Source organism: Notechis scutatus, chromosome 2 (assembly GCF_049901735.1).
Source record: "Notechis scutatus isolate UNSWTSFEM ecotype Mainland chromosome 2, rNotScu1.2, whole genome shotgun sequence".
NCBI lineage: Eukaryota > Metazoa > Chordata > Lepidosauria > Squamata > Elapidae > Notechis > Notechis scutatus.
Window position 1 is genome coordinate 205121610 of NC_142010.1, and position 14554 is coordinate 205136163.

The following is a 14554-nucleotide window of genomic DNA, read 5'->3' on the forward strand; positions in this document are numbered from 1 at the left end:
AATATGTCTGTCTGTCTGTCTATCATCTGATAAACAATAAGTATAATAGGATCTAAAAATAATTCAGAGCAAAAATATTAAAATCAAAATACTATTATAAGAAATAACAAACCTAACTACGGCATATTATGCATAGATAGCACAAAACTGGGTGACTTTGGAGGATATTTTTCAGTCTCTTCACTCTAAATTAGTTTTCAAGCAAACCCATTAAGATTACTATGGTAGAAGAAAGTAATTCCTCATATATATGCTTAAACCTAAATACAAATACAGTATATGAACACCAAATTCCCTGAATTATTCTAGCTTTGTGTGGAAATAAAATACATGTACTAGGAAATTTATGTGGCTTATTTGTCAGCAGTGTTTCAGATTGGTTTTGTCAACTTTCACCTCAACCTAGCACATTTTAGAAACAAAATAAAATAAAAATGGTCAATAAAGAGTTATTGCTACAAACACTAAATCCCCCCAAACTAATAACTGAAATCAGAAAGACTTTACTTTTTCCTATCGATTCTAAATGAAAATGGAATTTAAAGTGAGTCAACGTTTGCATTTTCTTTACAAAATCTTTAGAAATACTTCCTTAGCACTGTCAGCGAAAAGCACAAATTATTTATTCACAATGTGCTGTCTAAATAAAGTAACATGCTTTGGACAGAGATTGTCTTTGGGGATGTCAAAGTTTCATATCTAATGCCTGCTTGATATTCTGACACAATAACCAACTCATAATCCCCATTTCCATCCTCAGTTTGGAAAGCAAAATTTATAGATGAAGAGGACTTGACTTTTCACAAAATGTAATACGCATGGTGTTTTTTTTTCAAATGAGGTTTTTAAATTTTGCTGTTTCTATTGTACCCAGAGGGAAGAGTCAGGACAATGTTGATAAAGCAGTTTTTATTGATCTCATAGGGCCTTTTATTTATAGCAAATGTATCATCATTTCTGGTACCCATTCAACATTAATTTAAAAACTTTTCAGAGTAATTTCTAGAATCTCTGAAAAAAATCATGTCAGAATTCCAGTTTATATCTCTTTGGGATTAGAGTACAGATCAAAGCTGTCATACTAATTTAACCCTACAAGATTGATCTAAAAATGATCTAAAAAGCACTATTTAAAAAGATCAGTCTTTTTAAATGTTTGTAAGTCTTGTGAAAAGCTGACAAAGTTGTACCTTCCTAAACAGAGAAGTTGCCTTTTAATCACAAATATTCTGTCCATCTCCCTGAAATCTGGCAGATATGATATCTCTAGGACACCATCTAAAACCGGTAAATTTAATTTGATTAGGATTTAAAATGTTATGTTTCCTGTAGCAAATAAACTGTAGTTCAAATTGTTGTTCAAATGTAGGAAAAAATAAATTAAAATAAATTTTCTTATGTATATCTATCTTTGGGATCTTATGTTGTCCTACTTTGCTCTGAAATAATTTGTTAGATATAAACACCTATGTAATATAGGTTCCATGGGGATGAGATAGTAGCTATGATTTCATTGTTTCATTACATATTCTTTTTATTGTTTATTTCCCAAAACTATGAAGAGTTCATATTTCATTTCTTTAATGCAGATCAGTATTTCTTAGAGCAATGCATTTCTTTAGAACCTATTGTTAATCTCTCCTGATCCAAATGCCATTTTCCCCATCTGCTTCTGTTCATAGCAGATACTTTGCTGGTTTAATTATTTGTTCACGTAGTTCTAATGTTGCTCTTGTACAAAATTAGGAAAGTTCAGGATTTTTTAATGTGTGAATAGTTCATGAGATCACTTGTCTAAAATAGCAAACTATCTCATTATGCAGGTGTATGGAATGAGATGATATAACCTCTACTGCTCGTTAGAATGTTAAGCATTAATTCAAGGCATTTTGAAACTAGATTTCCTGCCATGAGCTTTGCCTCCAGAAACACAGCCTTTTCAGTGGAATTGTCAGCCTAGGCAAATTGTCCCTTCTCAAAGTGCTAAAACAGTTGCCTATCAGGTATATAAACAGATAACATTTCAAGCTTGCTTGTTTTCTTGCGGATGTTTCATTACCCAAACATCAGTGCTAGTGTTACCTAGTTTGAGTAATGAAACTCTTGCAAGAAAACAAGCAAGCAAGCTCAGAGAGCACCAAGGACCCTCATGTCAACCCTGAGCTACAAATATTCTCCTTTATTAGGTAACCCTTCTTCCAAGACTTCCAAGATGAAATGATTGTACATTCACACATTTGAACAGAAAGCTAGGAACAGCCTTTGAACCAGCTGCACAAGCCTTTCAAAGGATGTAGCTGCTTTAATACTTTAAGGAAGACTACTTCTTTCACACCCATAAACTTTGCAAAGCCCCTCTTTCTAATATTTTGCACAGTTCTACATATGTAATGCTTAATGTCAGCAATTTTACAGTTCTATTACGTTTTGTTAATACAGCAGCAATCAAATTTCGTTCCATTTAGTTTTTTCACCAATTATCATGTTATATGCATATTCCATCTAAAAATAAAGGCAGTAACAGCTTTGTTTATATCTTACTTGATGGAGCAAACTGAGAAACAGATACAGACTATCTTTTAAATGAGAATGTGCCTAATATAGGCATTAATAATTAAATTATTATCTTAATACCAGTATATATTTTAATGTAGTTCTAATATCTAACATGTCTATGTGTGACACACATACAATTAATTTGAAAAATCTCATAAACTGTTCTTTAAATCCTAGAAAATATGTATAAAACTAAAAGCCAGCAAAAAAGCACAGAAGTTTACTAAAGCACTAAATGCATGGACAGGACAAAAATACCTGGTAAGCTCTTCCTTAATCTTCAGGGGTTCATGCGGGTAGAATTTCACTCTAAAGCACATGGTATATGGTGGATGAGCTGAAACATTATATAAAAAAAAGCATGAGCACAGCTATATAAAACACGACTTCTTGTGAGATGCAAGTTATGAGATGCAGTGCATTAAATTAAGGAGAAAAAAAAGCAAATGATAAATAACAAAGCTCAAAGTATGGCACAAAATTCAAAGCAGAAGGAAGCTAAAACTTGTTAACGCAGAGATTTATATCACACTGTAACTTTTATTTGACGGGTTTATACAAAAATGCTCCTAATTATTCTGTCTGTCGGGATTGAATACAAAAAAACAGAGTTGGAAAATGTAATTATCAAACCAGAACCCTGCATCCTAAACTTAAACAGGAATGCAATAGAGAAAGACGCTGACTTTGCCACTAAGGACAATTCAGGTAACCTTCTAAGTAATTTAATATTTGTTGCAGTTATTATTAAGACTATTAATTTCACATATTTTATCAACTACAGAATATCAATTGATTTACCGTATCTGGTGATCAGTATCATTTTGAAAGTAGAAAAGTATATCTTATGAAATATGATTTGTATTATTTATTAACATGGTTACTGCTATTTTATAACAATTTACAGATTGTTTATTCAATGGGAAAATATAAAACACTGTACCAATGATAATACAACCAGTATTTTGCAACTTATTGATAATGCAGCACTATGCATGTTTACTGAAAAATAATCTTAATCTTCCATAAAGTTCAATCTTTATAAGTGTTACTAAAATCTTCACCACATTCATTTTTGTACACTACAAGAGTTGTACACTAGAAGTAGTCCTCATTTAGCAACCACAGTTGAGATTGGCAACCTGGTTGTTAAAATAAGCAGTCAATAAGGAAAACCATGACTGTGCTTATGATCTTCTTACTTCAGTTTTACTTTGCTTTATAGACCTGTGAAGGTTATAAATGCGACGATTGGTCATAGAGTTGCCTTTCCATCACTGTTGCAACTGCACAGTTGCTAAACACAGCAGTCATTAAATGAGGATGATCTGTACTGGCTTTTTTTGTGTGGGGTTAGTTGAGAAATAGTTAATTGGCTTTGTGACAGATAAACATTATTGCATTATTATTTATCAATATTTAACTGTATTATTACCATGCTACTCTTTTTTTTTTTTATCATAATGAGACATAGTACCCCGACCCTATTTACATGCCAAAGCCTGGTCTTCTTTCATGGAGAAAAAATGTTGCCTAATGTATGGTTCTCGACAGGGGGACAAAAAGGGACAAGCAATGTCATCATCATGTCACCTTGCAAATACAGGAAGTCCTCGACTTACAACAGTTCATTTAGTGACCATTCAAAGTTATAATGGCACTGCAAAAAGGGACTTGACCATTTTTACACTTATGACTGTTGTACCATCCTCGTGGTCACATGATCAAAATTCAGACACTTAGAAACTGATTCATATTTATGATGGTTGCAGTATCCCCGGGTCATCTGATCGACCTTCTGACAAGTCAATGGGGAAATCAGATTCACTTAACAACCGTGTTACTAACTTAACAACCGCAGTGATTTTCTTAACAACTGTGGCAAGAAAGGTCATAAAATGGGGTAAAGTTCACTTAACAAATGTCCCAAGAATGAGATTTCAATCTCCCTACAACCATAACTGTGGACTTATTAACAAAGCAAGTAAGAATCCTATACGTAAAATGTCTTACGCAGCTACTAAAGGTTATGCAGTAGAGAAAATTGTTCCAAGTAGATGCATTCATTTTCATCATGTATCATATTGCTTCCTATTCTTCATATATTGCTTTTCCTTCCTTCCTTCCTTCCTTCTTTCCTTCCTATTGTGTTTCCATTGTATCACTAGTACAGCTGCAATGGCTCCAAGTTAAAAATAATCTTGAACATTTTTTGAAGAACAGATAGACAGGAAAAATAAATGAAACTTGTTATTCCAAACTCCAGTTTCTATTCAGGTGGCTATTGTAAAGCTGCCAGAAACTCTATGCACATGAGTGAATAGCCTGCAAGAAGACTTCACATCCCGGATAAGAACATGTTCAATTATTATGTATGTACAGTTGTAGATGGAAACACTAATTTCAGATTTTAAAATGAAAAGTAGCTCAGTCACAGAGCAAGGAGATATTATACTGATGTGTATAATTTTACACCATTAATTTTTAAACATTATTAATGCTATGTAACAGGGACAACAGTAACTGTGACCACCATGAAACACCAATATATAGAATGACCAAAAGTAATACAATTATAGATATTATTTTTATAAGAGATTTTTTTTTCAAATTGGAAAAAAAAAAGATTGAATCAAAGGCAATAGTCTGAACTATTTTTTAAGCTTCCATAAATTGCACTTTTTATTTCTTTTCTATATCCAGCTTGGTAGCAAAGAGACAAAACAATGATATTTTGATGTCATAATAACAGATGAGTCCAGGTATGCAGGCACTCTTTTAAGGAGATTATAGTTTTTTTTAATTAAACCATTTTTTTCCTCAGTATTTTGTGTGGAATAGCAATAAAAGGCCAGCTCAACTATGTAGATGCTTTGCATCCAAATGTTAGCAGCAGCACAAGCTAGGATTATAAACAAAAAGGACTTAGAACCACTGTAGCAAGCAATCTTTAATATATACTTCTCTGTGTTAAATGTCCCAACTACTACTACTAATATAATGTGATATTCCTAATCTATATGGATTTGTACTTGTTCTAAATCACGTGTTTAGCTCACCGCGTCACATTGCTGTCATGTAATATTTCATTCACAGAGCTGGGGTGGGCGTGGCTTGCATGTCACACATCCAGCCCGCAGGCTGCCAGTTTGACACCCCTGCTCTAAACAATCCTTTAAACCTGCAAAAAATATTTTACCTTATTTTGTTTCTACCTCCATCTCTTCCCAAGGTCTCTGAATTCTTAGATGAATGTGTTTCAAGGTTTATTTGCTGAAATTACTTGTGACAGGGCTGCTCTTGAAGCCTAAATTGCTCTGTTGTTTGTCTGAACTGTCAATGTTGTCAGAGTATGACTTCCTCCTTTCCTCAACCATCAGTTCTGATCTTTGTGTCTTCTCCCAGCAGGGTGTTCTGGCTGGAAAGATCCCACATCCTCAGATCTATTACAGCCATTAGCTGCCATCAGCTTATTTCTCTGAAATAAGTTCTGAACTCTCAATTTAAAGCAACCATATCTGGTTTCTTCAAAGTCACAGTCAGTGAAATTTCAGTCAGGCTTCTGGTCTAGTCATAGTATTTTAACCTAATCAAAAATAGTAAAACTATCAAACATAAGTAAGATAAACATATGCTTTTTCACATCCTTTATATTATATGGATAAGGAAATTAAAGACTAACCTTAACTGTTACTTTATTCACAGAAATTATCAGCCTGCTAATTAATAAACCTTTTCACCTTTCCCCCTTTAGAAAGGTTCAAGGACAGAATCTAACTGTAAAAAGAATTCCAACTACTGTACAAAAAGAGAGCTTAACAGACGAGAGAGGAGTCAAGTTATAAAAATAAATTCAGCTTCTTATTCTTCCCAGTCTTCCCAAAAATTGGGATAGGAACCTATCAAAGAAATACAATAAATTACATCTTGGTGGTGTCAGCTACCACATATTATACTCTTTTAAAGTAAGTGCTAAAGATCATAAAAAGAGAAACATTAGCAACTCTTGAAAAAAAATTGCACTGGGTCAGTTAAATATGTACAGTATATATCATGCAACAGACCCATTGAATAGCAGTCTGTCAACAAGCAACAAGTATAAATGTGAACAGTCAAAAAGGATAATATATATTTTTTGCAAAACTAATCCCAAGCAAAATATAAGGTGCATAATAATCAAATTATATATATTATAGTAGCAGAATGGCCTTTCATTTGTCAAAGAAAGCCCAGCTATCATAATGAAAGCCCCAATGCTCTGCCAATCTCTCCTGTAATTTGAGCCAGAATAATTTGCCAGAATAGATTCAAGATCTTAACTATTTTTCAAAAAAGTTATAGTACTCTATTCAATACAGCTACAGCTATGCTAATAGCTTATTAATTTACAAACGATATTTAAGTACAAAGGAAAGGGAAAGAAATCTTCCTCATACTAATGTGAATGTATAACACAAGCAATGACACCATGCAGCTGAGACCAGGTTCAATAAAGATACTACTGAATATGAAGAGAACCCTCAGATATAATCAGAAATACTTTCGGCTAACTTATATATATATATATTAAATACCACCCAATACTAAACAAGAAAGGAAGACGTGGGGGGGGGGGAGATTTTCTAGAATGTACTTATGAATTAATTTCACATTTTTGTACCCTGTCCCAATAGGGATAGATGCAATTGCCTAAAAATATTGAATAAAAACAAAATAAAATGTGTAAAATTAATAGAAAATCACATGATGGATACCCAAAGAGAATGATGGAATAGTGTAGTTTTAATAGTTTTATAAAATGTCAGGAGAGCAGTTGCTTATCCATCTAGAGGGAAGGAGTTCTAAACAACAGAGCCACCATAGTGAAAACATATATTGGTTTGTATTCCATTTACCTCGCACTAAGTGGGGATTCCGAGGAGGTATTTTTTGTGATATTTTTATTGATAGTCAGATGCAGTCTTGGCAAGGCAGTGCCTGATGTAATCCAGTGCCACACTGTGAATAGTTTTGCACGTCTTCACCAGCATTTTGAATTGGACTAAAAATCTACTAATATCCCTTGCAATATTATCTCAGTAACAGCTTTATTCTAATATGACAGGATTGTTCTATCAACAATACAGCTTCTAGATTTTGGGCCAAATCTTAATTTACATACAATGGTGTAATCCAACCAAGTAATGATGAAAACATCAGATACTTCTATGCGGTTCTCCTACACCAGTAGTACACTATTTAAAATTGAACAAAGATTATCTTGGCTTCTCTACAAACAGCATAAGCAGCATCTGTGAATTGAGGATTTCAGATCATGAACCAACCCCTTCAGAAAGATTACTGCCTCTTCTTAATTGAGCTAAAGTTCCTAAAAAGCAATTTTGTCTTGGAAGCATTTGGTCTATTTTGTATCCTCCAGACAGACTCTACATATTTGGTTCAAGCTTTCCACAGTATATCCTTTGCCCAACCTATAGTGGCAATGTACATCTGAGTATCATCTATATACTGATGACACCCCAAACTGCCAGATACAATGATATATGAAAAGACCTTGAGAGATAGGGCAATTTCATTGTGTCAATCCTTGCCTGAAAGGATCTAGATGACAGAACGTTTTCAAACAAAAATACAGGGATTGGTGCCTGTGAATACAATATGTCTTAGGAATAAGTCACAGATTCAGCATAGTTAGAAAGTTTTAAATTTTTTAAACTAAATAAGCAGTAATGTTTATTTAATTTTAACCATTTATATTGTAGAAAAATCAAATCCTACAAGGAGAGATTAAGGCAACTGGGTATGTTTAGTCTTGAAAAAAGATAGTGGAACAGGGATATTATGCCATTCTCCAAGAATATAAAGGTGAACACAAGAAGAAGAATGATGCAAATTGCTTTCTATTGTCCCATAGTATAAGGAATAACAATCTTAAATAGAAATTCAGTTAAGTGCTAAGAAAACCTCTAAAATTAAGAGAGTATGACAGTGGAATCACTTTCCTTAAAAAATGGTGTGCTCCCTTTCATTGCATGTATTCATACAGGCTGGACAAACATTGGTTAGGGATGCTTTTATCTGGGCTTTTGGACTGAGCAGGAAGTTGAACCCTATGATCCACCTGGTCCCTTCCAAATGTATGACTCTCTGACCCATTGTTCGACAATGCCAACAAGCTCTCATTCTGTGTGTAGAGGCAGATATGAAGAGGAGAAGATTGCAAGACAAAGCTGACTATAAAAGGACAATTTTTCAGCTTTTTCCACTGAACCAATGTCACTATACTTTAATAATTTATTTATTAAACAAATGTATATAGCTGCCCAATTCACACACAGTGAATACATACATGCAGCATACATCATTAAAATTCAGCTAAAACTCCACAATTTAAACTCCATCCCACCCAATGAGACAAGCCACTTGATCCATTCCCAAGCTGGCTGACAAAACCATGTCTTCAAAGGCCTTGTAGAAAGGCAACAAGATGGAGGTAATCTTATCTCTGTGGGAATGATGTTCCATAGGAAGTTACCACAGAAAGGTCTACGACACTCACCGCAGCCAACTCTCCATGGCCAACTCACTACAGCTAACTTGCCATGGGACAACTCACCACAGCGCAACTCACCATGGAGAAAGAGTTACACTAATATCGAAGAAATAGTGGAACCGAATCATGAAAGAAAAGATGCCAAAGGAGGGGCAAAATGAAATACAAATGACAAAAATTTTTAAAAATTAATAATTAAATTGAATTGTTGAATTGTCTTGCAGTAAGTTGTCCTGTGGTGAGTTGGTCAAAGTGAATTGTTTTGCAGTGATCTGGTCGTGGCAAGTTGGCTACAGCAAATTGGCCATGGTGAGTTGGCTATGGCAAACTGGCTGTGGCAAGTTGTTCCATTCCGCCACAGAGAAGGCTCTTTTCCTAGGCCCCACCAGATGTACTTCCTTGATAATTGGGACTCACAACATGCCCTACCTTCCTGCTCTGATGGGTTGGATAGATGCAATTGAAGAGAGACAGTCTATCAAACAGCTTGGCTCCAAGCCATGCAGGGCTTATCTAAGTACATAATTTTATATACATATACACACACAAATATATATATCATGCATAATTACATTTATTTCTCCTGGATATCATGCATATTTGATTGTATAATTAATGTGATTCTATCATTTTCTTTGTTAAAATAAAATATATTTATGTACTCAGCTCTTATTTTAGAATGCTCTATTCAAATACATTTAGAAAGAGAGGTGTGTGTGATAGAGAGAAGGGTGGGGATTCACTGGACTCTTATCTGGACCCTGAGCAGAAATACAGTATGAAACAAAGGAAAAAATTAATTTTAGCATCCATATACCATGCATTGGGAATTGAAGATGCAAGCAGAAGAGCCTGCATCTGCTTGAATTTTCTGAATGTTGCTCAGCCTGGGTATTTTTAATCTAGTCTTATTGTACTACCATTTGAACTAGCACATTAAAAGATGAGATTATCTCTGAAGGTGTGGGGATAAAAATGAAAATGACTGGTTCTTAAAGGCATTGTGGATATTTATGGTTGCTTCTTGAAGGCATTATGGATATTTAAACTTAAACAAACAAAATAAAAAATAAGTATGACACCTATACTTTAAAAGGATAAGAAATTAAAATATTATCAAAATATTTGAAATATCATTATATAAAATAGTCGATCAATATAAAAATCATAAAAGCAACAATAAAACAGTAAAACTTACAAGTCACTACAAAGTGATTGCCTTCCTAAAAACTGAAGTCTTATATTCCAATGGAAGGCCATCAGGTAAAGATAATGTAGGTTAGGGAATAAGGAACTCCCAAGCATATTCAGTACTTCTTGTAATGTATAATTGATGTGTTAATGCATTTCATCTCCCTCAGAAACCTTACTTTAAATGATATTATTTATTCTAAAGATTAAAAAATTACTTGCAACAGCTAAAGCTGCAGCACATTGCTATACATATTTAAACAGAGATGTTCCATTGATTCAATGGCCATTAGTGGAATATGTGAGTATACAATTTGAGTCCTAATTATATCCATTTATGCGTATTGATCCTTCCTTTGTAACACAATGCTAGACATTAAAGCACTAATGCCTTTGTTAGAAATTGCAATTCTACTGAGAGTATGTGGATAAAACGTCTCTTTTTGTCATAGAGTAACTAAAGCATATGTCAATATAACAAGCAATAGGCCTCACTGTCAAAAGTCAAGGGTTTATGGACTGCAAGCAGCTTTCTTGGAAGATTTACAATGCAATCCCTAGCAAATCATAGTAGTTGTGCTGACAGATCAGACAGGCATTCCACAAGTAAAAGAAGTAACCACGGCATGACAGCTTAAATAAAATTACACGTTATCCCTTAAAACAGAGGATGCTTTAACTGAATTTTTTTGAGCTGGGAGGGTGAAAATGTAGGACTCCTATTTCCCACTCTTTCCAACACAAATCCGTTTCTCCTCAAGGGAGTGATAGTTCAAATCCCCATTTGTTTCCTGAGCAGAATCCATAAAAGAGGAAAATTGAGAGCCTATGATTTCTGTCTAGAGGATCGGTTTGGGCACAGGAATGATGTTTTTGAAACCAAGAGCCCATTAATCATCCCAGTCATCCAAACAGCTTATGAATAGCCTTATGTCAGTTACTGTTCTTGCATACACGGCAAGTTACATACAATATAATGTACATTTAGATACTTCATACTATAACTTAATAGAATATTTGATTTTGATTCAGTTATTGAGAGGTAAGTCTCTAGAAAAGCTGTTTTTATTTTTTTAAAAATAAGCAACGAGGGGACTAAAACAGTTTTCTCATGCAGTGTGGAACTTGGAATTATGAAGCTTCCAGCTGGAGAGCTTTGTAGAGGAATGTGTTTGGAGCTACATCACAGAAAGATAACATCACTGAAAAGCTGGACAAAATCCTCCAATAAACCAAAAGGGACAAAACCATAGAGAATACTAACTTTAAAATGAAATGAAGAATATATATTTTATATCCATCCCATCCCTACTTAGCTGCTTCCCAAGTTCCTTTCTCAGGCTGCTAGCCTTCCTCAATCAGCTTTTTCTTTGTGTGTTAGCCTTCAAATCCCATCATCCATTAAATCCTGCTGGATAAAAGTATATGAAAGCACAATTTGATTGAGGAAGGCTGTCCTAGATTGTTTTTTTAAAGAGCTCAATGCCTATAAACAGAATACATTAAAGTTATTTATTAAAGTTATTTTTAAATAAGGCATAATACATAAAATTATTGCAAAACACTGGCATTTTAAAATAATAGGTCAATGTATGAAATGGGCTTCTAACACTTACATTTCATTTGCTTGAAGATAGATTTATTGGGCTCAAGCCAATGCTGTAAAAAAAATATGTAGAAGCCACCAGTCAAAAGTATTGCAAAATACATCATTTTCTTACAAGCACAAGATCGTAGTAAACTGATAGCAGTGTTCTCCTAGCTGCGATTTCTATTGTGTTTCTGTTAACAGCTTCATAAAGAGGCACATAGATGTCTGAGGATAGACAGAAAGTAGCATCTGTAAGTGAAAAGCACAGCTAATGTGATCACAAATACGCAGAGGTGAGCTGCACTTTTGTTGACAAGGAGTTCGCTTTGGGGCTGAAACGCAGCTTCAAACAGGCAGCTAATCCACTCAGGCAGCTCTGGTGGGTATAGCAGGGCGGCACGGAACTCACCTGGGCAGCCTGCGGGGGGAGCTAGTTATTTAGGGAAAGCATAGCACAAGGGCAGGTGGGTGGCCCAGCCAGAGATCACAGCTAGGGGTTTCCCCGAACCTCGCCAATCACCCAGCAGCCCACCACTGCAAATATGTAATAGGTATGTTTTATTCAAACTTGAACAGGGAGGTAAAGAATGACAAATTTTACATTCAGTCTTACGCAGTTTCCATGAAGAGGTACAAACATACCTAGCAGTTTCCTAATTTAATAAAAAAGATCCTTACTTTATCTTGCTACATTTTTATTTAGTTTTTTTTTTTTTCCTCCAAGGCAGTCTGGAAGTCTTATAAGATCCCATTCTTTTGTATACAATTTATCCACAAAACAACACTGCAAGATGAAATTAAACAATATCTTTACATATTAAAGCAGTGCATTCTTCAAAAACTATTCAAATAATTGTCTGGAGATTGTATGACCATAGCATCTCTTTGTTATTCATTAAGCCAGCCTCGTCTCCTTTAAAAAGAGGTTACCATTTTAATGAACTGAAACTTTTCTCAAGCTTGTATGGAAATTTAAACGAAATGTTGCATACACATGTTTTAATGATGAACAGAGAGCTCTAATGGTCACAATATCTAAGTATTTCTCTCGGATTATTTTTTAAGTGGGTACAGTCCTATTCCATGTATTAGGGTATAACTCTAGAAAGTTTGTTCAGTTTGAATTGAATCCAATTTTGAGTTTGATAGCAGAGGGAGCTTGTGGAGAAAAAAAACTGTTGATTTGATATATGCTTAGCAACCATGTAAATTTATTTTCTCCTACTGCAAGTCAATAAAAAATAAAATGCATAGATAAGCAAATTAAATTGCTACAAGCCATTAAAGTCAATAAATTTAAGTACGGAATTAAACTCTGACAAGTATTAATACACATACATTTACATTGGTTCATATTGCATAGACATTCACCTGACCATTTCATAAATGTCACATTCCTGTAAAGTTCATTTATGTAAACCAGTATTTTGTATCATTCTGGAATTAACTAAATTGGTCAGTGTTTATATTACTTAATTGTTTTAAAGTGACAAACTGATGACTTTTAGAGAAGTTTTTTTTATTATGAGGGCAAAGGGTTATTAGTATACACCTTTACTAGGACACAGTTGCACCTGCTGGGTTTTTTCTTATTGCTTGCTTTTTTTGGGAAGTGTATTGTGCCACACTTTCTAAACATCATCTCTAATCAGCATTTTAATATCCAGCAGTAGCTACTAGCTATTTACCATGGCAGGTGTCCTTGCAATTATTCACACTGCTGAGCAGACTTATTTGTTATGTATGCCTCCACAGCACAAAGCCTCAACACGAGAAAGGTTATTTCATTGGAACTTACAAGGGTGCTTAAAAAAAAAAAGATTTAAAAATATTAAATGCCAATTTTCCTATATGTGCCTATTATTCCTACATCTATGAAAGCATTAATCATGAGTAGAAGAAACAAAATATTATTTTAATTATATTTTTTATATCTGTGAAACACTTACAGAGGGGTGTTAAGTGTTCTGATTTAAAGTTGTCCAATATTAGTTTCTGCTAAGGAGATGATGCCAATATCTACTGTAAGGCGTATGTATGGTCAAAGCATTTCTAGAGCTAGGTTTAAGATCTATCAACAAATGAGATGGTTGTCCCTGATGGTAGGACAGTGAAATTAATGTTGACTCCAATCTATCCTTTTGCTATCTCATCCGCAGGACTGAAAAAAAGAAACCTTCTGCAGTTTTTCAGTCTGTCTGAGAATTTGGAATTATTCGGGGGAAAAATGTGTCTTATCTGCAAATTCAACAACTTCACTAATTATATATTTCTCTAGAGAAGTATTTCTCAACTTCAGCAAATTTAAGAAGTGTGCTCTTCAAATTCCAGAAATTCCACAGCAAGCAGGCTGGCTGCGGAATTCTGGAAGTTGAAATCCACATCTTAAAGTAGCCAAAGTTGAGAAACACTGTTCACTTTTGAGTGTCACGTAGGTTGCATACAGTTAATTAAAGTTATATGTCTATTGTTATTATTTCTATGCAGGCACAGACTTATTAATTATTTTATATTTGAAATAGTATCATAGTGTTAACTGTATAAAAGTGTGTCAGTAGAGTTGTCATAAAATAACGTCTCCCGGAATCCCTCTGTGGGTAGTTAAGAAGTTTGATATATAAACAAATAAAATAAATAAATGAACATAAATATTAGGGAAGGAA

General features: G+C 34.2%; 1 protein-coding gene across 3 annotated transcripts in view; it reads right to left on the reverse strand.

The window, feature by feature from the left end:
- Nucleotides 1-14554, reverse strand: part of FRMD3 (FERM domain containing 3) — an 85446-nt gene that overhangs the window by 34762 nt on the left and 36130 nt on the right. For 2 of the 3 annotated variants that reach the window (XM_087957851.1, XM_087957852.1), the window contains exons 3-4: nt 11917-11959; nt 2815-2893 (exon numbers count right to left, since the gene is read on the reverse strand). In XM_087957851.1, coding sequence (XP_087813977.1) covers nt 2815-2893; nt 11917-11959 — 122 coding nt within the window. The remainder of the gene's footprint in view (nt 1-2814; nt 2894-11916; nt 11960-14554) is intronic. The other variant, XM_087957853.1, reaches the window with a different exon arrangement.